General features: G+C 40.0%; 2 protein-coding genes across 7 annotated transcripts; both read right to left on the reverse strand.

Annotated features, from left to right (window-relative positions):
• Positions 1–1,347: 1,347 nt before the first annotated feature.
• On the reverse strand, positions 1,348–10,285 carry LOC122081553 (ubiquitin C-terminal hydrolase 12-like). Of its 6 annotated transcripts, none has more exons than XR_006141111.1 (6): positions 9,914–10,285; positions 3,771–3,914; positions 2,959–3,045; positions 2,712–2,828; positions 1,923–2,006; positions 1,348–1,664 (listed from the first exon to the last, which is right to left on the reverse strand). XR_006141111.1 is itself a non-coding variant. In XM_042648728.1 (6 exons), exons 1-5 carry the CDS (start codon positions 5,170–5,172, stop codon positions 1,923–1,925), a joined length of 453 nt encoding a protein of 150 aa, XP_042504662.1. In that variant the 5' UTR covers positions 5,173–5,908; the 3' UTR covers positions 1,348–1,664. The 6 variants fall into 6 exon arrangements, 2 of the variants coding, with proteins under 2 accessions (XP_042504662.1, XP_042504663.1); XR_006141110.1 differs by having other exon boundaries at positions 3,767–3,914; positions 9,777–10,285; XR_006141109.1 differs by having other exon boundaries at positions 9,777–10,284.
• Positions 10,286–15,713: 5,428 nt separating this feature from the next.
• On the reverse strand, positions 15,714–24,667 carry LOC122081087 (plastid division protein PDV1-like). The gene is made up of 2 exons (XM_042648057.1): positions 24,113–24,667; positions 15,714–16,384 (listed from the first exon to the last, which is right to left on the reverse strand). Exons 1-2 carry the CDS (start codon positions 24,425–24,427, stop codon positions 15,857–15,859), a joined length of 843 nt encoding a protein of 280 aa, XP_042503991.1. The 5' UTR covers positions 24,428–24,667; the 3' UTR covers positions 15,714–15,856.
• Between the last annotated feature and the right edge of the window lie 491 nt (positions 24,668–25,158).

Raw genomic sequence — 25,158 nt, forward strand, 5'->3', positions numbered from 1 at the left:
TGGCATGAAAGATGCCAAACCTGTAACTACTCCTCTTGCATCTCATTTTAGACTTTCAACTGCTCTATCGCCTAAGACAGATGAAGAGGTGGAGTACATGTCACGTGTTCCATACTCTAGTGCAGTTGGCTCCGTTATGTATGCTATGGTTTGCACTCGTCCTGACATTTCACAAGCTGTCAGTGTGGTGAGCAGATATTTGTCATGTCCAGGTAAAGCTCATTGGGAAGCAGTGAAGTGGATACTTAGGTACTTGAAAGGGACCTCTGGTGTTTGTTTGGAGTTTGGGAGAAATGGTGATAGTTTATCTGGTTATGTTGATTCAGATTATGCAGGTGATCTTGACAAGAGAAGGTCACTCACAGGCTATGTATTTACTCTTGGAGGAAGTACGGTTAGTTGGAAAGCTACTTTACAAGCTACAGTCGCATTATCTACCACTGAAGCAGAATATATGGCAGTGACTGAGGCAATTAAAGAAGCTATTTGGCTTAGAGGTTTGTTGGGAGAACTCAGCATGGATCATGGGGTGACTGTTGTCCATTGTGATAGCCAGAGTGCTATTCACTTGACTAAAGATTCAATGTATCATGAGAGGACACAGCACATTGATGTTCGGTATCATTTCATAAAAGAGATAATTGCTCAAGGTAATATCCAAGTGTTGAAGATTGGTACTGAAGACAATCCAGCTGATATGTTGACTAAGCCTTTATGTGTTGGTAAGTTCGAGCATTGCTTGAACTTACTTGGTGTTTGTCATGTTTGAGTTTAGCCCTTTGGAGGGCTATTGGAGAAGATGAAGATATTAGCTATTTGTTTATCTGTTGGAGGAGAATTCAAGGCAAGGTGGAGATTTGTTAAGTTTGTCTCGAATTCTTGACCCGTTTTGAAGATTGACCCGATTCGACATATTTTGGTGGCGACCCGAATGGGAATTTTTCTGAGATCTGTGATGGAAGCAGAGGGCTTGGGCCGATAGGCCCAAGCCCGGAGCCCATCACTGATCTCGTATGGGGGTGCGGGGGCTACGCCCCCGCGGTATGGTTCGACCGGATCGACCGTGACCCGATGGGTCGAACCGCTATTTGGCGTATATATATATAATGTACTGTTGCTTGTTGAGAGTCATTGTATTCTAGGGTTTTCACGAAGCTAGGGTTTCAGGGCGAGTTCTTCCTCTCCGCTGCTAGGGTGTAATCTCTCTTCTGCATAGTGAATCATCTTCTTCTTCGCCCGAGGACGTAGCACACCACCCTGGTGTGTGAACCTCGTTAAATCTCTATGTCGTACGGATCTATTGTCTCTCTTTATTCGTGTTTCTTGGTGTTTGATCTAACACACACCATCTGCCCAAGTTATAACTAACCAATAGAAGGGCAAGAGAACTATAACTGGTTTCGTGGCTCCTGCACCAGCGCAAGGGCCAATGAGAGCATACACAAAAGCATCAATGTATATAGGATAATTGATTTCATGATGGGATACAGGTATCATGCAACCATGCAACGTTTTTTTTCCCTCGACAAAAATGGAGATCCTTCCAAGAGCTTGCACTTTACCTGTCTGCCCACATGAGCTCTTTTAGAAACAGTAGATGTAGAAACACTGTCTGAGTGGTACAGTCCAAGATGTTGCTGACATTCTCCATAGTCATCTGTTATCTGAAGACAGGATCAAAAACATATGAAGTCATAAGGAATAGAGTTTGGGGGTATCAGTGCACAAGGCTCCCACCATTGCACGGTCTAGGGAGGCTTATACTGTACGCAGCCTTACCCATGCTTCGCAAAAAGGCCGTTTCCTGACTCGAACCCACAACACTAGGTCGCAATGGAGCAACCTTACCGTTCCATTCACAAGAAATAGAATGAAAGACAGAAGCAAAGTTTATTAAAAATAATGGTTTCAAAAAAACCTACCTAAAAATGACTGTATACAATGTCAGAATCATGAAGATCTTGACGAGATGTAAGACCTCTCGATGAAATAAATGAAAACTTCAACTGGACCAAAAGAGAGAAAAAATTTTATTAGATGCACTCACAAGAAAATTACTTTCACTATATTATGGACCCATCATATCAGTTAATGAACCATTTAAGATCAACTATGCTTGCATCCCATTACCTACCAAGAATGAAATACCAAACGCAGAATAAGTATCTCAATCTATAATAAACTTATTCTCACAAGAAATCATCCCAAATGCAACCTTAATTACAAAAAGACCAACGTATGAGAAGATGAAATAAAAAATATATTTTAAATAAATAGTTGGTCTTAAGATCATGGCTGGATGACCAAGGCTGCATTTAGGATGATTTCTAGGAATGCGTTATCGTCGTAGAATACATTCCAAAAAAATGCATATCAAACGCAGCCTTAGTTTCTTGTGTGTAAAATGAGAACTGAGGAAGAGATCAAAATGGATCAACATATATGCCACCTCAACATCCACTCGTAGAGTTCCATCTTATACCAAGATCCAGCAAACCATCTAGTTGACCCTCTTACCCTTAAGCCTTTGGTTAGCTTTGTTCATGACGATTTTACTCGTTCATGTCCTCTGTTAGTCCACCACTAATGGGCTACAGGACGTGTGGACAAAAATAACACTAAGATGATACAGCCACAGATCTGGATCGGTATCCACTAGACATCTCTCACACAAACAAAAAGCAAGTAAAAATAAAGAACAAAAAAGATACCTGATCAAACTTCTTGTTCGAAAACTGCAATTTCTCCTGTATATGCACTTTAATTTCAGCCAAAGTCTCACGTTCGTGAATGATCAAGAAAAAGGGCTCATCAAAGTACTGAAAGAACTGTTGAAACAAAAAGATTTAAATATAAGAACATTTCGACAGCTATCCATAAATGAGCTTCATCAGTGTGCAAAGACATTCTACAAGGTAAAAAATAATGGTATGAAGACTAAATCTAATATCTTTTTACCCGCTGCTCTTTGGAGGTATCTTTTTTGAAATGGAAAACGGGAACCAAGTGATATCCGGGACCAACATTTTTCTCTTCTTCGGGAATCTCAAAAAAATTCACAGTCCAAGCTTCAAAATGTTTCAAAAGCATGTGGGCAAATCTGATTGAAATTTTCAAACAGATTGTAGAGAAACTCTGATTTTTTTTTGAGAAGGTGGGTGTTGATGGTGTAGGGTTTTGGGGTGGGGACTCTAAATAACTAAATTAGAAAAGCAAAACTATGCTTTTCTAACTCAGAAGTTTCCATAACCAAATTTTACAACTCAAATCATTTATCCTTTCTCAGTGGTGCTCTCCTCAAGCTTCAAATTGTTTCAAGAGCATGTAAGCAAATCTGGTTGGAATTTTGCAAAGGAAGTAGAGAAAACTCATATTTTTTTTTTCCCCTTTTAGAGGGTGGGTGTTGGTGGTGTAGGGTTTTGGGGAAGGACTTTAAATAACTAACTTAGAAAACTTCTTCAAGCAAAACTATGCTTTTCCATCTCAGAAGTTTTATAACCAAATATTACCACTCAATCATTTATCCTTTTTCACCCCCCCCCCACAATAAGAAAATCAACAAAGCAAAGTTTCAGATTTCATTACTTAAAAAATCTCAATTTAATAAGGTTCCTGTAACAGGTCCTGCGTAATAAGGGTTCTAGTCCACCATGGGCATTGAGCATTCCAACAACTATCAAAGTCAAGATCTCACAAGACTGAAAACTCAGCAAGTTTTAACTCGATTTGAAACATATAATACAAATAAACAGGCATAGCCACACACCTACCACAAGCTTGCAAAAATACAAAGAGTAGAGTACAGGCTATGCTTTACAATATCTATACAGAAAGAACATAGCTACCTCCTCGACTCGCAACAGCAATGGCCCCCAATCATTTATGTACTTTATCTTTTTACTGGGGGGATAGTTCTGCAAGGATGATATTCAAAAATTACTCACTAGACAAGAATGAATATCAATAGAAAAATTATGATCTGGTCTCAAAAGTTCTCTAAGGATGATATTCAAAAATTACTCACTAGACAAGAATGAACATCGATAGACAAATTACGATCTGGTCTCAAAAGTTCTCCACGGAATTTATAGATGCTGGCAGCTGAATGAAACAGATCTGCAGAAATTCATTTTCTTTCATATTTACCAAATTTATTATTGCTGAGCAGGGGCATTCACATTCAAAGTACGCAACACATAATACGGATTAGTCAACTTAACTGCTACTGTTGGCAAAATACCAAACCAGAAAAATCCAGGTAGCGACTAGTACAAAGAAAATCACAGAACAGAATATGAACCAAGATCAAATAGACAATAGAAGCATTGATAGAACAGGGCAAGAATCCACCATACCCTGAAGAGAATCATGTTTTACACCAAGGAATCTATCCTGGCTTTCACTACGAGTCCACAAAGTACAACATAGTTATCAAGGTGTCTAGACGACCCAAGAAGGCATTGAATGGGCCTACATGCAAGGAATCCAAGACTCCCACCTTAGACAGCCAAGGCTCTTGGACGCCAAGGCATCGCTAAGACAACTATGCCACTTAATACACAACAGCAAAGACTAAAAAAACTTGAATCAATATTACATCAAATCGTTGGGGAGGGCCCGCATATGCCTTCACACTTTTTTATAAATAGCATCATAACTGATTGTAGACAATATTATCTATATGAAGTCAATAAAAAAACAGCGAACTACTTTATTAAAATGGAGTGCTAACGTCAGACCTATTCCAGTTAAAGATATAATAAAGAAGTGAAATAGGAAACAACTAAAATCCCAACAAATCTTGCTCCCTGCTTCTTACCCATATCTCAGGCCCTTTTGACAATTAAAAAACCCTTAGGACCAAAGGCTCAATAGATGTAATCCAAACCATGGCTTATTTCACCAAAATGAGCCCACATTTGTGATTCATCTGCATCAGCAACTTACTTGGGAATCTCAATTCAACACTGCTAATTAAACAAATTTTAATTTTTGGTTGTATAGTTGTATGTCTGCTCAAATGTGTCTTTGTTAATCCACTACAAGCAATTAAAAGTTGAATAATGAAACACATACCACACAGATCCTGTGACAGGAAATGCCAAGCAATCTGAGTTCTGTATTGCTGTGCTTGCTGACCGCCAGTGGAATGTTTACCCACTTACGTGCCATTATACCAACATCTTGGACTAAGAAAGCACTCACAACTTACAGGAGAAGAGTAGAAGAGACACCAGAAATAAACAAACACAAGCTCTAAGGGTGCGGACTTACTTTTTGGACTTCTGAAACGAGCTTCCCTCCTTCGTTGGAAGAGGAGGAAGGAGGAGGAAAAGAAAGAAAAAAAAAAAAAAAAAAAGAGAGAAGGGTAGTTTTGGCATTTAATATTTTTCCCACCCATAAATTCATCATTAAACGGTGATTGACTAACTGACAGGGGCTAGTTGTAATAAATCTAAGATGCAAGGGATGTCTAAGTAAACTTTTCAAACTTTTGGGGAGAATCAATCATACCATAGTACAGGAGGTGTCCAAGTAATTAACCCTATCTATAATTGTTTAATCTAACAGCACTGTAGAACGCCATTTATGATATAATATTATAATTTACAATCAGAGTTCACCAATGCCTTCTTCCTCTTACAACAATAACTGCCAACGCTACTAATATTAACAGAGCCAATATTAGTATGAACCTTATAAAGTACAATTTCTTCCCTCCTGGTGGGACGGGGAAGAAAGAAACTTGCAAATAGGACAAGAGATGAACCTTATAAAGTACAATTTCTTCCTTAGAGTTGAAGCAAGCCATTTTATTTAGGTTTGTTATGGTATCCAAAGGCTTGTCAATTCCCTTAACAAAAAGCCTTCCAATATACCTGAAAAAATTAAATGAAAATTTAAAATCAAACATGTAACGTCGCTTTTATTTATTTCCCTCCAACCCATTTCTTCATTTAGCCTACTCTCTCTCTCTCTCTCTCTCTCTCTCTCTCTCCAGTGTCTTCTAGTCCCTCCTCTCTTGCTGGATTATGGATTCTGGATTCTCTGCAAATAGGAACTGAAAAATGAAAACTGAAGCCCAAGTGGATCGAAGTGTCAAAACACTATCACTCTCACTCTTAATCTCTCGTCAATGGTTTTTTTTTCCTGTTTTACTTCTGTTTACTTTTTTCTGAGGGAACTGTTCTTCAAGTTCCATTTCAATGAATTCTCTATTATTTCTTATTTTTAAAGGGGATTCATGTTGTTAAAAAATAATTCTAATGGCAAAAGATCTGAAAAGGCACATTAAAAAATTTAACCGTCGTCACATTTTTTGTTGTGAATATAATCTTCACTACCTTTATAACTTATGATGCTTTTCTATTTCTATCTTTTGAAAATGACACTTGTTGAGGGATCCTTATATGAAGGTTGTCTATATATATATATATATATATATATATATATATATGTCGTTCTATTATATAAAAACATGTACTCATGGTTTCACTACTAATCATTCGTTTTAGTTTCTTAATCAATAATAATTCTCTGGGCCATTATTTATTTTCTCTTTCCTTTTTCTAATTTCACCATATGTGTTCTCCGTAAAGATATTTCTCTTTCTTTCCGAATAAGATAGATAATCCATTGTTCTACAACAGCAACTCATCACCACCGGATGTTATTGAATCAGAAAATGTGATTGGAATCGCCAAATTCGATGAAAACGCATCCAGATTAGGTGAAGCAGCGAGGAAATCAGAGGGTAGTGGTTGTGTCTCGAATAGTAGAAGAGGGCGATCGGTTACGAGGCATTCCGATCATGGGTATCAGTGTTTGGCTACTCGAGGGGTAATGGGTCAAAGTTTGTCAAGGGTGGAGTGGTGGACACGGGAAGACGTAGGCGATCTATGTCAAGAGGCCATTATGGGAACTCTGAGGTGTATGGGCTTTGTAGCCTAATGTCCACCAGTTGTTTTGTTCTACTTTGAGTTGGTTTATGAGAGTTTGATTCATTTTAGTGTTGCTACCGTTATTGTTTTTCGTTTTCATAGTAAAGTTGAAAAAGAAAATAGTTCGTCTTCAGGTCTCAGAAATAAGAATAATGTGAAACTAGCTTAGCTCCCAGCTTGGAGAAAAAGTCTATTGTAACCACATGTGCTTCTGAATTATCAGACCAGACGAGGAATTTGGAAAGGGTTAAAAAACTAAAACGTAGCCAAACTTCTGGCTGATTTTGATTTTTTTTTTTTTTAAATTCTGAAACCAATACTTATTCTTACTTTTCTTCAGTTCATCCACTATTTCGCCATTTTTTAGTAGTATAAGAGGTGGTGTCTCATGCAGTTGGCCATACATACCTGAATAAGGGGGAGATCTTTCAATGACATGAGTCAGATCGAAGTTGATATGTCGCGGAAAGTGTATTTGGGTGATTTTTTTTTACCGTCGCCGAAAATGGAAAAATAACGACAGTTAAATTTACCATTGCAGTAAATCTATTATGGATGACTAAGATAAAGTAATAGCGACGGATAATTAAACTGTCGCCTAGTTATGTATATTAGCAATGGAATTTATACTGTCACCTTATATTAATACATTAACGACGGATATTTTGCAACCGTCGCATAATATAGATTGCTCGACAGAAGCAATTTTTCCATGTTAAAGCCAAGTAGAAAAGCCCTTGTAAGAGTATTCTCTGGTCAAGTAGGGAAGCTCGTATTATTTATGGTGCATCCCTCGGGTTAAGTAAAGATACCTATTTGTGTTGCTTCTCTCTAGCTTGATTCCCCTTTTATTTTTATTTATTTTATTTTCGCACTTTTACTTTATTGCTTTTTATTTACTTGCTTTGATTATTTAAATTCCTAGATGTGAATGGTTAGGGTTAGATGTGAACGGTTAGGTTTTTAATTTCAATTCCAATTTTCAATTTCCAATTTCCCCAGTTATGTTTGTTAGAACGTTCTATTAGATGCATTTGTTTTAGGTCGGTAGTAAAATTAGATCACAATCAATCAATCTGTACGCTTTCGCGTTACTACAAGAAGCTAAAAATAAAGTGGCTGCTCTCCTTGTGTTTGACCCTTTAGTTACACTGATCCGTACGCTTGCGGTTACTTTTACATCTCAAACAATGGACTACACCCTGAGGGAAAATATATATTTTTTTTACATGTTTAAAATTAAAGATAAAAAGTAGATTCGAACTATGTTTGACCTAATATGGCTGACAAAGAGTACGAAAATGTCGGGATTTCAAAAATATTTTTTTGAAAAATGATGACTTTTCTTTTAAGAAAATAAATTTCGAAAGGTGATGAAAATTATGATTAGGCCAATATGGCAAAAAATGGATTCAAGAGATATGCAAATCTCTTAGCCCATGGACTCGTAGTTTGAAAATCAAATCCACTTTTGAGAGGGGGAACCTAGGGCCCGCATGGATGTGGCCACACGTGCACAAGCTCTTAATCAATTTGGATGGCCAAGGCCCATGGCTAAGCAGCATAGAGAAAAGAAGAAAAAAAGTTTTATATTATTTATTTAATTTTATTTAAAAAAAGAATTTGAATTCAACACATTTTTTTTTTAAAGAAAAATAGCGGTGTACATAAAGAAAATCCTCATAGAGATTATGGCCCCAAACCCAAAATTTTGAGTCGGGTTAAACCCAATAACTGGGGACCCTGAAGCTGAAATTTTGAGCCCACAATTAGTGGGACCGGTCTACACTCATGAGCCTAAAGAAATCAAATGATATCAAATCTTTCTTAGATCCATAGCCACAACAACCGGTCTACAGACTCTACACTCATTTTTCAACCAATCAATTTGGAAAAAGCTTAATAAGGTACAAGTGAAAAGGAGGAGGAATCTGGGCATTTAAAAAAAGGAGAGAAAGATGTAAATATCCAAAAGGAAGGGAGTATCAAAGAAAAAAAAAAGTATAAAGTAAGGAAAGTTTTAGTAAATATAGACCAAGTACAGGAAGTGATAAAAAAAAAAAAAAAGAAAGAAGTAAATTCACGCCCCCTGATAAATCCTAACTCCTAACCATATGCGTCATATAGAAATATAGAGCACACATATTAACATTAATATTGTATGATCACCGATCAGGTACTTTGTTGCCCCGATTCTCCTAGTCCAAGTTGCAATTATCACACTCAAAAAACAAAGAGAGAGAGAATTACTCAATGGAAATGCAATTATCACACACAAAAAAAAAAAGAGAGAGAGAGAATAAGTCGATGGAAATTCAGAAAGTTTCTTCAACGTAGAATATAGATAAACAAAACTTAGAAATTCCGAGGGCAAATTCAAGCCGACGTTGAGAAATTCAAACTGTGATTCAATACTAGAAAAACACTTCTACCAACGTTTACAGGACAACATGAGAAACCCAATTCCAACAAAAGAAATCCAGAACTCTACCTTATAGTTGCATACATTTGATTTGAGAGCTCAATTGATTAATAATATTTAATGAAGTTCATTAATGAACAGTTTCCTTCTACAGGTTTTTCTATTTATTGCATAAAGAAAATACACATATTCGAGGGAAAGAGTGTTTCTCGAATTTTTTTGTAGAACCTGTATTTGGTCCAGTAAATGACCCAACAGTGTTATTCTCATCATGTTTCAAATTATGAAGGAAAAGTGGAAAAGATAGATTGGGGTTGAGATCTCACTTCTTACAGAAAACTAATAATAATGTAGATCACTTAAGAATCATTAAAGGGAAAAGAAACAGAAGGAGGTATCATAAGAATGCTTACCTGGAATTGCCTCCAACAAATAGGTATGGGATGAGATGCAAGAACTTGCAACAGATCAGATTTGCAATGGATGAATTCAAAACTATGGACCTTCAATCGGCAGAAGGAAAATCTCGATTGCAGAGGTGAGAACTCACCAACGAAAATCCGATAAATGATGGTTAGATCCTTCAACTGCTGCTGCAACTCATAACCAGAGAGAGAAGGAAACCTAACCTCCCAAGAACAAGAAAGACCCCTCTCTTTTCCCTTCTTTTCTCTCTGTGAAACCTTCACTCTCCAAACCAACCGTCCCTCTCTCCTCCTCCTTCCTTCCTTCCTTCCTTCTTATAGCTTTCTTCTCCTTCCTCCTTGAATCGGTGAAAGAGGGCTCTAACCGTTTAATGGTCCCCCCCTTCTCTCCTCTTCTTCGTTCACTTTCTCCAATTTCTTCTCTCTCCCTCCTCTCCTTAACCGCCTAATGGTCCCCCATTCTTCTTTTGCGAGTTCTCCCTCCCTCCTGCTGCATAGTGAAAGACTTCAAAAATCACATGTGAAAAAGACCAAAAGCCCTTACCAGAAAATAAAAAGAAAAAAGTCTTCCTTCTATCCTACCTCACGTGAAGCTTCCTCCTAAGCGTGTCAAAGTTTGCACCATCAGGCCCGACCCAACTCGACATGTTTAGGATTTGGACCGACTCAATTAATCAATGTGTTGGGCTCAACCTAGGGGTGCAAGTTTGTCCCTAACGGTCTGAACTTGCCCTTGGCCCGCCCTGATTCTGAGCAAGTACTGATCCAAAAATTTTGGCCCTAAGGGACGGCCCAAGTGCCCGACCCTAGAATTTTTTACCCTGAGTCAGGGTTAGGGCGGGTAAAGGTTGATGTCTTTGGCCCAACCAACCCACCTACCCTAACTTTTGGCTTTGGTTTTGGCCCAGTTTGGCCCTAATTTTGGCCCCTGATGTTAACCCTGAATTTAACATAATTTTTATTGTTGTATAGCTGTCTTTGTTGGCAATCCGGCCACACGGCAGTGATGATGTGGTCGAAAGTGATGACATGGCATAGTTCAATGTCACCGATGAGATAACATAGCCACATTGTGTTTATGGAGTGATTTGATTTATCCATGGTAGGTGGTATGGGTTTTCTGGGTCAAAATTGACAAAATTGGCCTATTTACTCTTGAGGGCATTTTCGGTAGTGAAAATAAAATTTTGGAAGACCATTTCTTCATGAAAAAGATAGATTGTAATTTATCTAGTCCAGTGCATCTGATTTTATCGTATTCCGATACCATATGAAGAAATTACAACATTTGTGGCAGTCGAGGAAAATTTCGACATTGAAGATGAATTTTATAAAAGAAGTTTTCTACAAGTAACGATATGAAAAAAATCCGATATTTCCAACGGTTCTGATTTTATCGCATTCTTATTCCGTATGAGGAATATGCATCATTGAAAAGTTCTAGGGACATTTTAGTCTTTTTATATGATTGAATCAGATGATCAGGTCTTCTGGAAAGTCGTAGAACGTCTAGTTGCTGTTCCAACGCATTTCATTTCATATCGATCGTATATCGTATGAAAAAGTTACATGTGTTTCCATAAAGCCGGTTCGAAAATCCAAACCAGAAAACTAACAGTAGCTCTCGGCAAGTGGGGGATCTTTTAGAAATTTGGTTGACTATGTGGAGGGTTTTCTTGTAATTATAATAATCCAGGGGGATGGTGAGTAATTTAAAGAGCTGGGTCTTGATCAAGTGTGAAGCATGTGCATGGTGCACCATGTTTGATTCTCTTCCCTTAGATCTGATCAGATCTAGTTAGATGTAGCCAATAGCATGGTTGAAAACAGTTTGTGCTTTATGAAAAAGCATTCAACATCACCATGTGATGTGTTTAGCACGAACCAATCCTTGATCAACAATCCGCCCGGCGCTGATGGCTTGCGTCAGCATGTATCATGATTGTGTCACATTGACATCATTAAGATTCCAATCATGTGGTTCTACCTTTTTGTCAGTTATTTAAATTCGACGGTTAATATTAAAATATACTCTTTGATGAGATCTACGGCCAGATTTGTGCCTCTGTTGCACGCACCGCCGGTGTAGCCTACGCCACTCCTGCGAAGATTTCATTTCAGGCTATCTCATTACTTCAACTTCAAATGACCATATCTCCCTCATTTCAACTCCGATTTGGGTGAACCAAATTATAGATTCTTCATCTCTCCGAGCTCTACACAGTGGCAGAGACAAATAAGGATTTTAGAGAATGTAAGGCTGTGGTTTTTGTGTGTGAATCTCCTCCCTCCATTATTAACCATTGAAAAGCTTGAAGGCTTCATGTGAGTTGTTTTACACTCCATTAATGGTGGTTTAGAAGGGTAGTTGGGTGGGATTGATGGCATCTTATTTCTAAGCCAAGGGAATAAGAAAAATGAAGAGAGGAGCTTCCCCCTTTGTTGGTAGAACCATGAATGGGTATTGTTGTTCAATGAGAGTTTTGTTTACTCCATTAATGAGGGTTTGAGGAGGTGATTAATGTGTATTGATGATACATTGATTCAAAGCCAAAGAGGAAAAGAAGAAACCAAATTAGGGTTTGCTTGTGATTATTTTGAAGAGCAAGAAGTCAAAGGGGAGAGAATGTGTGAACACCAAGCTTGTCAATGTAAGTTCTCAGTCATCCCAAGTAACCGGTTGTGAGATTCTCTAACCTTTGATTTACATTGTATGCATATATGTATGCTAGGTTAGTTATGGATGAATTGTATACATGCTAGGTTAGTTGTGGATGAACTGTAAGCATATTAGCTAATTATGGATGTATATGTTAGGCAATGCTTGACTGTAGGGTATTGATATAAGTCAAATTTACTGTACTCATTATTGAGTACTTAGTGGGTGCTCCCTGTAGTGAGTGCTACACATTGTACCGGTACTGCGAGTGTCATCTCAGCTTTGGCTTAATAAAATTACGTGTGGGTGCTCCCGACTGTGGGTATAGTCAAAAGTATTGTATTAAGCAGGTACGAAGCTTTTACGGGCACTACTCTGGGGATGTAGGCAAACTGTCGAACCTCATAAAAACCTTGTGTTGTGGATGTGATTATTGTTTATATTATATACATCGAAGTGTGTGGAATGCCGAATGAGTGTGCACACTTGGAAGTGCCTATGAGAGGCTGAATGTGTATACGACTGTGTGCAAACAGGGACAGATATAGGTACAAGTGTATTAGGGTTTTTCGTGTCAGATATCGGACAGGTTCTTGGGGATCAAATTGGATTCACTGATTCACCCCCCTCTCAGTGACTACTGGGGTACAACAATTTATATATTGTTTGAGATTGAGTCATTGACACATCAAAACTCCTAATATATCTTCTCACCGATCTCTCTTGCTTTTTTTAACAAGAAATTTGTAACTTTGTATTTTTTTTATCTCCTCTTTATTATGAATATTTTTTATTTTTAAATTATTTCATATTTTGCAAGGTAAAGGTATACCCAGCCCTTGATGGCAAACCAAGGTTAGAGTCAATCAGGGTTAGGGTCAGGGTCATCCTGGCCTGACCTGAAAATTAAGACTAATCAGGGCGGGTAAGGGTTGGGATGAACCCTGAAGGGTAGGGCTAGGGTTGATGTTTTGCTGCCTTGAGTCAGGGTCAGGGCGGGTTTAGGCCCAATTAAGGGGACTTAAGGTTGGGCTAGGCTTTTAAGAAACCCAGTTCAACCTGGCCCTGTTGCTCGCCTAGTCAGCCTTAACTGACAAGTTTATTAAATGGGCGTTCACGGTGCAAGTAGCTAGCTCATCGGGCGCCCGATTGAACGGATACGTTCATATGCCGAACTTGAACCAATTCATTATAACCCAGCCTAGTCCAATCTCTTTAATACTAAAAATTCCTATTTTGCTACTACTAGTAAGAAACTAATTAAACTTTCTTACCCTTTACTTTGTAATGGGATTTTATTTAATTAAGCTTTATTTTGTAAGTTTTAAGGGTCATAGTCTCTTCTTTTTTTATAAGAATAATCATAGTCTCATATCATTTCTCTTATTTATTAAAGACTTAAATCACATATTTATGAGCCTTCAACCCACTTAAGAAAAGAATTGTAGGGTAAGCACGTTCATAGCCCGTTTAGACTTAAATAGCTCTGTAGTCCAGTTAAGACCTGGTAAGGTCCATTTAAGGAAATCCAATTGAAGTCCGACACTGACCGACCTGATTATAAACTGTACCATGCCCCCTTAAAGTTAGGCCCATTTACTTAAATGGACGTTCACAGTGCAAGGCTTCCAAATGATCAAGCCCAACTAGGCCCGGCCCAACCGGTTGACACCCTACTTCCTCCCCTTATTTATTTACTTTTTTGGTTTTGTCTAATTTTTGTTTTATTTTATATATATATTTTTTTCCGGGGTTGGGGGGCTATCTCTATCTCTGCAGTGGGATTGTGAGTGGGTCCTGCATTCTTTGTTTATTTTTTACAATTTTACTTTTTGTGAAAGAGGATGGATCATTTCATCATTTTATCTTAATTTGGTACAGGACCCAGCTTTATTTTTTTATTATTTTTTGCGCAGGGTGGGTCAAAAATTTGGCATCTACCGATGCCATATAATTTTGCCAAAAAGAGAAAAGGTTATATAAGAGGAGTTAGGGTATATATAATGCCTCGAATATATATGATAGGAGAAAAGAACGGCCGTGCGATCGTACAACCCCTACGCCAACGTGGGTCAATGAGGGCGCGCATGGGCATAGAGAATTAGGATGGGTTCTTTGGGTTTGACAGGGGTAGTGCGGGTGTCATTCAGTCAAGCCAAGTGGATTTTGATTGGACCTAATCAAGCTTGTGCACTTTAGAATCTTGCATCATGACCATCCTGTTCAAGTAAGCAGGCCTCATATGCTAGGCATGGTCCTATTTATAAAGGGGAAAGAGATACCAGCCCTGTCCCCCTTCCAAACCAAAAAAAAAAGACCCCCGGCCAATATTGCCTAGGAGCATCACTTATTCCTTGATCAAGACTGAGAAGTGCCCTCTTCAGTAATCCACTTACCACAGGCCTGAGTGATTCCTGTAATCTTCAGAAATACATTTTGGATTACAGTTAACTGAGATTTTCACTGTTCAATATGCATGCACATTGAATTGTTGTATCCTGGTTGCAACATGCAGGGATTACAATCACACCAGCAGATACAAGTCTCCATGCTGCACTTCCAACATGGGAAGAAAGAAGATTGTTCCTTTTCATTGTCTACACCGGGAGAACTGCCATAGGTATTGCTAGTTTTCTTCATCTATTGCTTTCAAATATTATTTAGTCCATGGAAGTGGAAGATTCCCGGCATATTTGCAGTAAGGCATGCCTTAGTTTCAGCTGCCATGCCTGGGATTGTGATCCAGCTCTATCCGACTATGCAACAGATCAGTGGTCCTTGGAGGAGAGATCATATTTCAGTGAAAATGGATTTCCACAACCATATCTCAAATCAGCCCAATGGATGTATCTTGTGGAATGGATTAACATATTTCAGCATAAACTTGTAAACAGAGTAGCCTTCATAAACATCACAACTGAGTTCAGATAATCTTCCAAAGTAACAAATTGTATTAATTCCTAGTCTTCACTGTAGGTCATCCCTTATTTCATTAAAAAATAGTTTAATTTCATATTTGAATAATTCAAAGAGAGAATAGGAAGACACTATCAAAACCTAAGTTCGAATCCCACTAGGCACACCTTGGGCCACTCACACGGAAGTGTTTGGTGCTCTTCACTGCTTTCAGTGAAAGTTGAATGGTTCTCATTCAACCCCGATATGACCCAGTCCATGCGGTTATGGGGTCAGTATGGGCCCACGGGACTAATTAGGCCGAAGGCCTGGATACCCGTCGTTAGCAGAAAAAAAGAAAGAAGAAAGACTATCAAAACAACGACTCACAATTGCTAGCACCATTTGGGATTTCCGTGCTAGTAAAATTACAGGAAGAATATTCGTTCATCACAACAAACTGCTCCGACAAGGTCATAACATCATGAACATAAATAGCTCTAAAAAATCAAGCCTATCCTCTAGCTGATAAAACATCCAACTGCTTCACACGGCTATTCGGAGACAAACTCTCCACCTGAGAGTTCTTCTCTTTTCCCTTGCTATAAAAAGAATTCTCCTGCAACTCTGGAACCTCCACCATAATATTGTTCTTGAAGGCTACTTGATGGAGATGCAGGAAAGCAACCATGCTAACCGTGAACAAAGCAGCATTTCCTAATAGCCCACCTATCCTCCCCAATTTAAGAGAATTTTTGGCAAAGCTAAAACCTGATGCCAGAACTTGCATGATAATATTTGACCTTTTCCCTACATGACCTCCTAAGCTTTCACCAGATTGGCTCGTAGGTGGTACAAACAAATTTTCCAGCGAGACAAAACGGCCTGCACTTTCTACGTCACCAACAAAAGCTAGAGCTTCTTCAATGACTTTGCAATTCTGACCTCGGTGATCAGCCAGTCTCATTGCAAGGATAATTCGGCTTTGCTCTAACCGTGCAATTGCAGCATCTCTTTCAGTCTGCTGCTGTGATTGTATCGTCTGCAGAACAACAACCATCAAATTTAGCCCACATGGATTGTTAATAGTCAATGCATGACTATGCAGCGATTGTTCATAGAGGAATTTCATCCTGACTCAAGACACATGCAACACTGGAACCATAATATGGGTAAAAAAAAATCTTAATTATTTCTGTCACATAATAATAACTCATAATCAAGACAACAAGCTATATTAAACTTGTTAGAAGTCAAATCTCTTTTATTTTACAAAACCCATCCCCAGAAAAACCAATAATATAAAATTCTAGGCTGCTGTCCAAAAGATGTTCCAGAAACAAAAAGAGATCACTAGAAAATATGTAAATTTTGAGTCTCTGTGTCCAACCATAGGACGAATGAAAGTCACACGAGGATTATAGACAATGCAGTTAAGAGGAAGAGGGGGGGGGGGGGGGTGGGAAGAGAATCAAGAAAGTTTGTTTCAACACTCCTGGGGTTTCTCAAATAATAGATACCTGCAGCAGACAGTTTTGACACAATTGATGGAGGGCATTTACTGAAGGGTCTGTCTAAATGACACCTCTAAATGTGTAATTAGAACTAGACACCTTCTTTTAATTGTCTCTCATCTTATTCCTAAAAGTTATTTAAGTTAGGAGTATAAAAAGGGTTTCAAATATAATTTGATAGTGATTATTATGTATTTATCAAAAGCAGCCATTGATATAACACATTTTTTAAGTACACATGTGAAATTAAGCTGCAGGTTATGGAAACATGGCTGATGAATAAAAAAATTAGCAAAGGAAACTTGGGTTTAAAATTTGGCTTTGTGCTATATAGACTAGGGTTTGTTGTCACAAACAACAGGTTTGAAATAACAATCAGAATTAGATTGATTGGATATGATATGGCCAAGGTTTCTAGGACTGGGATCTGTGGCCAGATGATTTCCAGCCAATATGGATTGGTGAATTAGTTTGGGATCACCCAATATAGACTAGTGTTTGTTGTGACAGACTATAAGGTTCCAATAGATACTGGAATAGGCCATATAGGCTGTAAAACCAAAGTTAAGGATTGGCATCTTGGTTGGCCAGATCGTTCTCAAGCATTACTCATTTGTGGATCAGTATGGGATTGCTGGATCTACTTATAGGATTGGCTGATCTATTATGAGTCCACCATAGTCACATGAGGTTACTGATCACAATCCAGCCAAGGCAACAACAATATATCCAAAAAAAAAAGTCCCACCGTCCCCCACCCTGCCAAACAAAAGGGGGGGGGATTTACATAGCAATTTACCGACAAGAAATTAAATTCTAATTGACTCAGATAATTCTAGGGGAACCTTCATTGTAATGCACTGTGGAAGGATCAAGCTCCATCAAAATGCAAGAAATTGGAATAAGAAGTTACCCATATAAATGTACTAACCATTGTTATGTATTAGAGGAGGCATGCAAGATGCCTTCTAATTCATGTTTTTCTTATGTACGAGGAAGCTGTCGAGTCAGTTGACCAACACATTTGCCATTGTTCCTCTACCATGAGATAATGGCACCATAAACAGACAGTGTTTTGGTTGTATTGGCCCTTCCCCAGGGGACATACTAAGTTGGTCTGGTGTAAAGACATTTAGATTCTTCCGATAGGAATTGCATGTCATGGTATCAGTGATACCCATGCAATGATTTTGAAGGCCCATTAGATATGTGCAGTGGTGGTCAACAGGCCACCACCAAAGTAGCAACGATTCCTTCAAGGGCATAGCAATTGATATAGGCTCTAATAGATTATGATATCAAATGGTAGCGGTGGCATATCAGGGTCCTAAAGGAAAGGTGATCCTACCGGGGCCAAGCTCCTCTCTCTGGGGGGGAATTGCTATGGAAGTTGATGATATATATGCCTTCTGTTTTATGGGTTTTGAGGGAAAGTGTCAACTATCTAACAGACCCTAAAGGGTTTAATGGTCTTTGTAATTCTCTAGAACCTTCTCTCCATTATTATAAGTAAAGAGGGCTGGTGTCATATTAGGCACAAGTCATTACCCCATTCAACATGGTATCAGAGCCTTAGGATCCGAAACCCTAAGGGCTTTCCCTCTTCCCCATCTCTTTGCCTCTCTCTCTCTCTCTCTCTCTCTCTCTCCCCCCTAGCGCCTCCTTCATCTGCGCCTCCCTCCATCTCTCTTCATCTGCTGCTCTCTCGTGGTGAGAGCTTCTTAAACCACCAAGAGGGTTTCTAGCCTCCACCCATCTTTCCCCTAGGCTCTCAGACTCTTTTCTACAATGATCTGAGAGACACAAAACCTTGTTTTCATCATTTTTTCAGGGTTTTCTTCCTGAGTACGTTTTTTCATTGCCGAGATACTTTTTCCCCGCTCGATGCTCCAATCGTCTTGATGTTTGTTGCGATTGGTGCCTCTTATCCTTGTGGTGGTATGTTCCAACCACTTTTTCGTTTGGGATCTCTATTTTAAAGCTTTTTTTATCACTTTTTCAGGGTTTTCTCCCTGAGAACGTTTTTTCATTGCTGGGATGCTTTTTCCCCGCTCGATGCTCGATTGTCTTGATGTTTGTTGCGATTGGTGCCTCTTATCCTTGTGGTGGTATGTACCGACCACTTTTTCGTTTGAGGTTCTGTTCTAGAGCTATCCCCAAAATCGTTTTCTCAGGGCTTTACCCTTTATTGTTTTTTGGGGTTTCTAGTTTTTTCTGGTTATTTTGGTGTTTTCTCTATCTCCGGCTAGTGTCTTTTCTATTTGCACAACCCCCTTGAGTAACAACCATGTCTACCATCTCATCTGCTTTTACTGGCGGAGACACCACGGCTCTTCCTACCTTTCCTCCTTGTGCTATCAAGCTTGATGGCACAAACTACCTTATGTGGTCACGCTCGGTTTGCATCTCCATCACGTCCCATGGCTATTACGGGTACCTCACTGGAACCACGAATCGTCCAACCACCGGGATTGAGATTGACAAGTGGGAGTGTGCAACTCTCTGGTTATGGCCTTCCTTGTCAACTCCATGTTGCCACAGCTTTCGCGTGGCTATCTCCTCCTTGACTTTGTTGCGAAGATCTGGAAGTCTGTCCAGGATATCTCTTCCCAGGCAGGGAACGATGCTCAGGTCTTTAAGCTTCGCCAGAAGGTTCGTGATCTGAGGCAGAGAGGGCTCACTCTGTCACAGTACTACTATGAGTTACAATCACTATGGACTGAGTTGGATTTTTATGAGGAGTATACTCCTTCCACCACTGAAGATGTCACCAAATTTCAGAAGCGAGAGGACAAAATCAGGGTCTATGACTTTCTGGTAGGTCTGAATGTGGAGTTTGATCAGTTGCAGTCCCAGGTTTTGAGTCATGACCCCTTTCTTACCTTAGATTAGGCCTATGTTGTAATCCAACTTGAGGACATTCGACGTACCACTATGCTTCCACAGCAACCTGCCACTCCTACTGAGAGATCTGCACTTATTTTTGGCACTCAGTCCCTTAATGCAGCCCCACAGTCTGGTGGCTCCTCTACTAGGACTCTAGTGAAGTGCGACTACTGTGGGAAGGAACGTCACACCAAGGAGCACTGTTCGAAGCTTCATCGTTGTCCTACTGATACATCTGAAAAAGGGCGAGGGAAGGGTCGTACTGGTACTTCTGGGCAAGCCAACCATACTGAGAGCCCTAACTCTGACTCTGCTCTTAGCTCCTCGGTCGCTTCGCTATCATTTGACGAGCTTACTGCCCTCCGGCGCCTCTTGACACGTCCTGATTCTCCTGCACCTGCACTTGCACCTGCCACTGCGAGCTCTGCTCATTCTACCCCTTTTAGGTCAGGTACCTCCTTTTATGGCCATACTATGTTTGTCCCTTCTACCCCTTGGATTATAGACTCTGGGGCTTCTAATCATATGACAAGCCGCTTGTCTCTTTTTTCACAGTACACTACTTGCCCTGGTAATGGTAAGGTCAAATTGGCTAATGGGACTTATTCCACTATTTTGGGGAAGGGCTCTGTTAGCTATACCCCTTCTTTATTCCTTTCTACTGTATTACATGTTCCTTCTTTTCCCATTAATCTTTTGTCCATTAGTAATCTTACTTCCAGTCTTAATTGCAAAGTCACATTTTTCCCGTCTCATTGTGTTTTTTAGGATCTGGTGACAGGGGCAACGATTGGCTCTGGTAGGGTATGTAGTGGTCTGTATCTGCTTGATGATGACTCGGCGTTGGTCTCTGGTCAGGCTCTTCAGACATCTTCTATGTCACCTCCCATCTCTGAGTTACTGCAGTGGCATCGTCGGTTGGGACATCCCCCTTTGGGAACTTTAGCTAGAATTTTTCCTTCCTTTAAAATTGTAATTTGAGTCAGTTTTTTTGTGAGGCATGTGTTTTGGCCAAACAAACTCGAATCACTTATTCTGTTTCTGGAAATAAAGTGCCACTCCTTTTTCATTGATACATTCTGATATTTGGGGCCCATCCCACTATGTGTCTGTCAATGGTTATCAGTGGTTTGTCTCTTTTATTTATTGTCATTCTCGGACTGCTTGGGTTTATATGATGCAAACCAAGGGCGAGACCTTCTATTACTTTTAGCAGTTTCACCGCATGGTTCAGACTCAGTTCGGTGCTACCATTAAGATCCTTTAAAGCGACAATGGCCAAAAATATTTTGAAGGGTCCTTTCAAGCTTACCTTTCCGATCATGGGATGATTCATCAGACTAGTTGTGTGGATACTCCGGCTCAGAATGGGGTTGCTAAGCAGAAGAATCGCTACCTTTGTGAGGTAGCACGCTCTCTTATGTTTGAGATGCATGTTCCTCCCTAGTACTGGAACGACACAATTCTCACTACTGCCTTTCTTATCAACCGAATGCCTTCTCGGGTCCATGCCTTCCGCTCCCCTCTGGATCTTCTCCAAGGTTCCGCTGCTTTTCCTGTTCCTCCTAAGGTATTTGGTAGTGTTTGCTATGCTCGCGATCATCATCCTCATAGAAAGTTTAATCCTCATGGTCTCCGATGCATTTTTCTGGTGTATGCTCCTACTCAAAAAGGCTCCAGGTGTTTTCATCCTCGTACTTAGCGTTGGTTTGTGACTATGGATGTTGTCTTTCACAAATCTGCATCATACTACACTGTGACACCTCTTCAGGGGGAGTCTCCTTCCATTGTGAAAGATGTGCCGCCATCTCTTGAAATTGCTATCCCTGCTAGTATCTCGTTTTAGGGGGGAGAATGACACTCCTACTTCCCCTACTACGCCTCGGTCAGAGCTACGTGTGTATAGTCGCAGAGAGCATACTCAGACCACCACACATCCAGCATCTACCCTACCATGCCAGTCGTCTCCTCTCAAGCCTGATCTTGTCCCCTTGGACTCTGGTAATTCTCCTTCCCCTTCTATTGATCAGGCTCTTCAGTTGCCTATTGCTATTCGTAAAGGCATTAGGTCTTGTACTTTACACCCTATTGCTAAAACTGTTTCTTATGACTCACTCTCTCCTTCCTACTATAGTTTTGTGTCTTCTCTTTCCTCTGTGTCCATTCCTCATACCTGGCAGGAAGCGAGTGCAGACTCACAATGGCATGCAACTATGGTTGAAGAGATGCAGGTTCTAAAGAAGCATGACATATGGGATCTAGTGTGTCTTCCCTTATAAAAGAAGACATTTGGGTGCAAGTGGGTCTTCACAGTAAAACAGAAGGTTGATGGTATAGTGGATCAGTACAAGGCCAGACTTATTGCTAAAGGCTTCACACAGACTTATAGGATTGACTACCAGGAGACTTTTGCTCCAATTGCTAAGATGAACACAATTCGTGTTATCTTGGTTTGTGCCGCCAACTTAGATTGGGATCTCCAGTAGTTAGATGTGAAGAATGCCTTCCTTCATGGGGAACTTGAGGAGGAAGTATAAATGGACATTCCTCCTGGGTTCACTTGCTTCAAAACCCAAGGGAAGGTATGCAAGCTGAAGCATGCTCTGTATGGTCAGAAGCAATCCCCTCGTGCTTGGTTCGGACGTTTTCATAAGGCTATGATTGCTATAAGTTACTCTCAAAGCAATGCCAACCACACTCTTCAAAAGATCTGGTGGGAAGATTGCTATCCTAATAGTCTATGTAGATGATATTGTTGTTACTGGTGATGATCTGGCAGAAATCTCTCGCCTCAAGAGATACTTGAGTGAGGAATTTGAGATCAAAGACCTAAGACAATGTCGTTACTTCCTCGGCATTGAAGTTGCTAGGTCTTCTCGTGGGATATACTTAACTTAGCGGAAGTATGTGCTTGATCTTCTCTCTGAGACAAGCATGTCGGGGTGTAAGCCGGCAGACACTCCTATTGAAGCTAATAGTCACCTGAGTAGCAAGGAAAGTGATCCAGTAGATAAGGGAAGATATCAGAGATTAGTGGGACGGTTGATCTATCTCTCTCATATACGCCCTAACATAGCATTTGCCATCAGCCTAATTAGTCAGTACATGCATGATCTCTACTCGACTCACATGGAAGCTGTGCTGCGTATTCTTCGGTACTTGAAATCTGCCCCAGGACGTGGCATCCTTTTTTCCCCTCATGATCAACTTAGGGTGGAGGCCTTCACAGATGCGGATTGGGCAGGTTCCCCTGATGACCGCAGGTCCACTACTGGTTATTGCACATTTGTTGGTGGTAACCTGGTTACATGGCGTAGCAAGAAGCAAGCCGTGGTTGCCCGTTCAAGTGCTGAAGTAGAGTTTCGTGCTATAGCACACGGCATTTGTGAGCTTCTATGGCTTTATGGTATTCTCACTGATTTGGCTGTTCCTACTACACTTCCTATGAAGCTCTTTTGTGACAAAAAATCTGCCATTAACATTGCTCACAACCCTGTCCAGCATGATTGAACCAAGCATGTGGAGATCGATCAACACTTCATCAAAGAGAAGCTGGATATGGGCCTTATCACTGTGCCTTTTGTTCTCAGTAATGAACAACTAGCTGATGTATTTACTAAAGGTCTTAGTAGTAAGACGTTTCATCCTATTATCTGCAAGTTGGGCATATGTAATACATATGCAACCACTTGAGGGGGAGTGTTGTAATAATGGGTTTTGTAGGTTTTAGAGAAAGTGTCAGTTACCAAACGGATCCTAAGGGGTTTAATGATCTTTGTAATTTTCTAGAACCTTCCTCCATTGTTATAAATAAAGAGGGCTGGTGTCAAATTCAGCACAAGTCATTACCCCATTCAACACCTTCCAAATACAATGCTACAACAAAAAGGATTGTTTAAGATGTGGTTTTCATGCACAGCCTGGGTGTTAAATTGGATTAAACATGGCAAGTAGGCAACTCATTCATGTACATCACAGCTAGGGTGATTTGATCATTATTATTATCTAGATGGATTAAGGAAATAAATAGATTCAACTTCTGTGCCTCATGAGTTACATCAGAATAGCAACTCAGACACAGAAAGTCAATGCTACCTATGCACAGGAAGAGAAAAGGAAAGGACATCATGGTAACAAGCAGATAGACAAAGAGGGCTCCGAAGTCCCTAAAACACACAAATGAACTCCACCGAAATTCAGAAAATTTCGTCTGACATAGAATTTCGAGAAACAAAATCTAGGAATTTCACAGATAAATTCAAACTAGCGTCAAGAAATTCAAACTGATCAATACTAGAAAATCACTTTAACCAACGTTACCAGGACAACATGAGAAACCCAATTCCGAAAAAAGAAATCCAGAAACTTACATGAAAGAACTCAAGCTGGTCTTCGAGGTTCTCAAGCGCAGTTCTGATAGAATTAAGGCTTTTGGCCTCTTCAAGTGCTGCATCGTTGTCAACGCGAATATTTTTCACGAATACGAATCCACTACGATCATCAACACTACCGTTACGAGGCTTCCTCTTGTCGAATTTGCAAGAGAAGAAAACGTCGTCTGATTTCTTCTGAGCTTTGATCGAACTGAGGAAATGGGATCTTGAGAAAGCGTGGATGGCGTCGCTAATCTTGTCATGGAGGTCCCAAATCTTCTCCAGAACTGCTTCGATTTCTTGAAGCTCCATTTCCCATTACAAGAGCGGGAAAAGGCGGGAAACTATAGAGTTGTAGAGTTAGAATTAGGGTTAGGGCTCAGTGCTTTCCTCTGATTCCGGAATTGCAGAGCCAGAGGAGGAGGAAGCTGGCGAGAATCGCGAAACCGTCAAGAAAATTTCTGAGATTTTAAGTTTTTGGGTTGCCACTAACAAAGGTGAAAAGGTCTTTGTACCTTCGAGCTCCACACCGGCACACCTTGGCCGGTGGAGAGAGAAAAGCGTAATATGTAATTGTCATTCAACGTTGGGTATTTACGTAAATAGACTTACTGGGTAGAGTGGAATTATACTGTGTGTGGGGTTGGTCTTGGGTCGGGTTAGGGATTTGGACATTCGATGGACCGCGCAATCTCAATGGGCTTGTAACGCTGGTTCAATCATGGGCCGCGTCTCCCATTGAAGTGTACCGAAATGAAAACCAACCACCTAATTGAACCGGGTTGGACCAACCATTAATCATAGAAAAAATAGAAAAAATCGATAAAAGAAAATCAATGGGCGGGGGATCGCTTAGCAGGCTGCATGGTCCTTGCACAGCATAGTGGCCAAAGAGATCTCATGTAAGGGCATCCAATAGTGTGGGATTAGATCGGCCTCAGCCAATCTGTATCAATATCAATTACCTAATCTATATTATATGTGTAGTATCAAAACAGGGAAAGGAAAAATGGTCAAAAAAAATCTATATTGATATTTTGATG

The sequence above is a fragment of the Macadamia integrifolia genome, chromosome 6, assembly GCF_013358625.1.
Source record: "Macadamia integrifolia cultivar HAES 741 chromosome 6, SCU_Mint_v3, whole genome shotgun sequence".
Classification (NCBI taxonomy): Eukaryota; Viridiplantae; Streptophyta; class Magnoliopsida; order Proteales; family Proteaceae; genus Macadamia; species Macadamia integrifolia.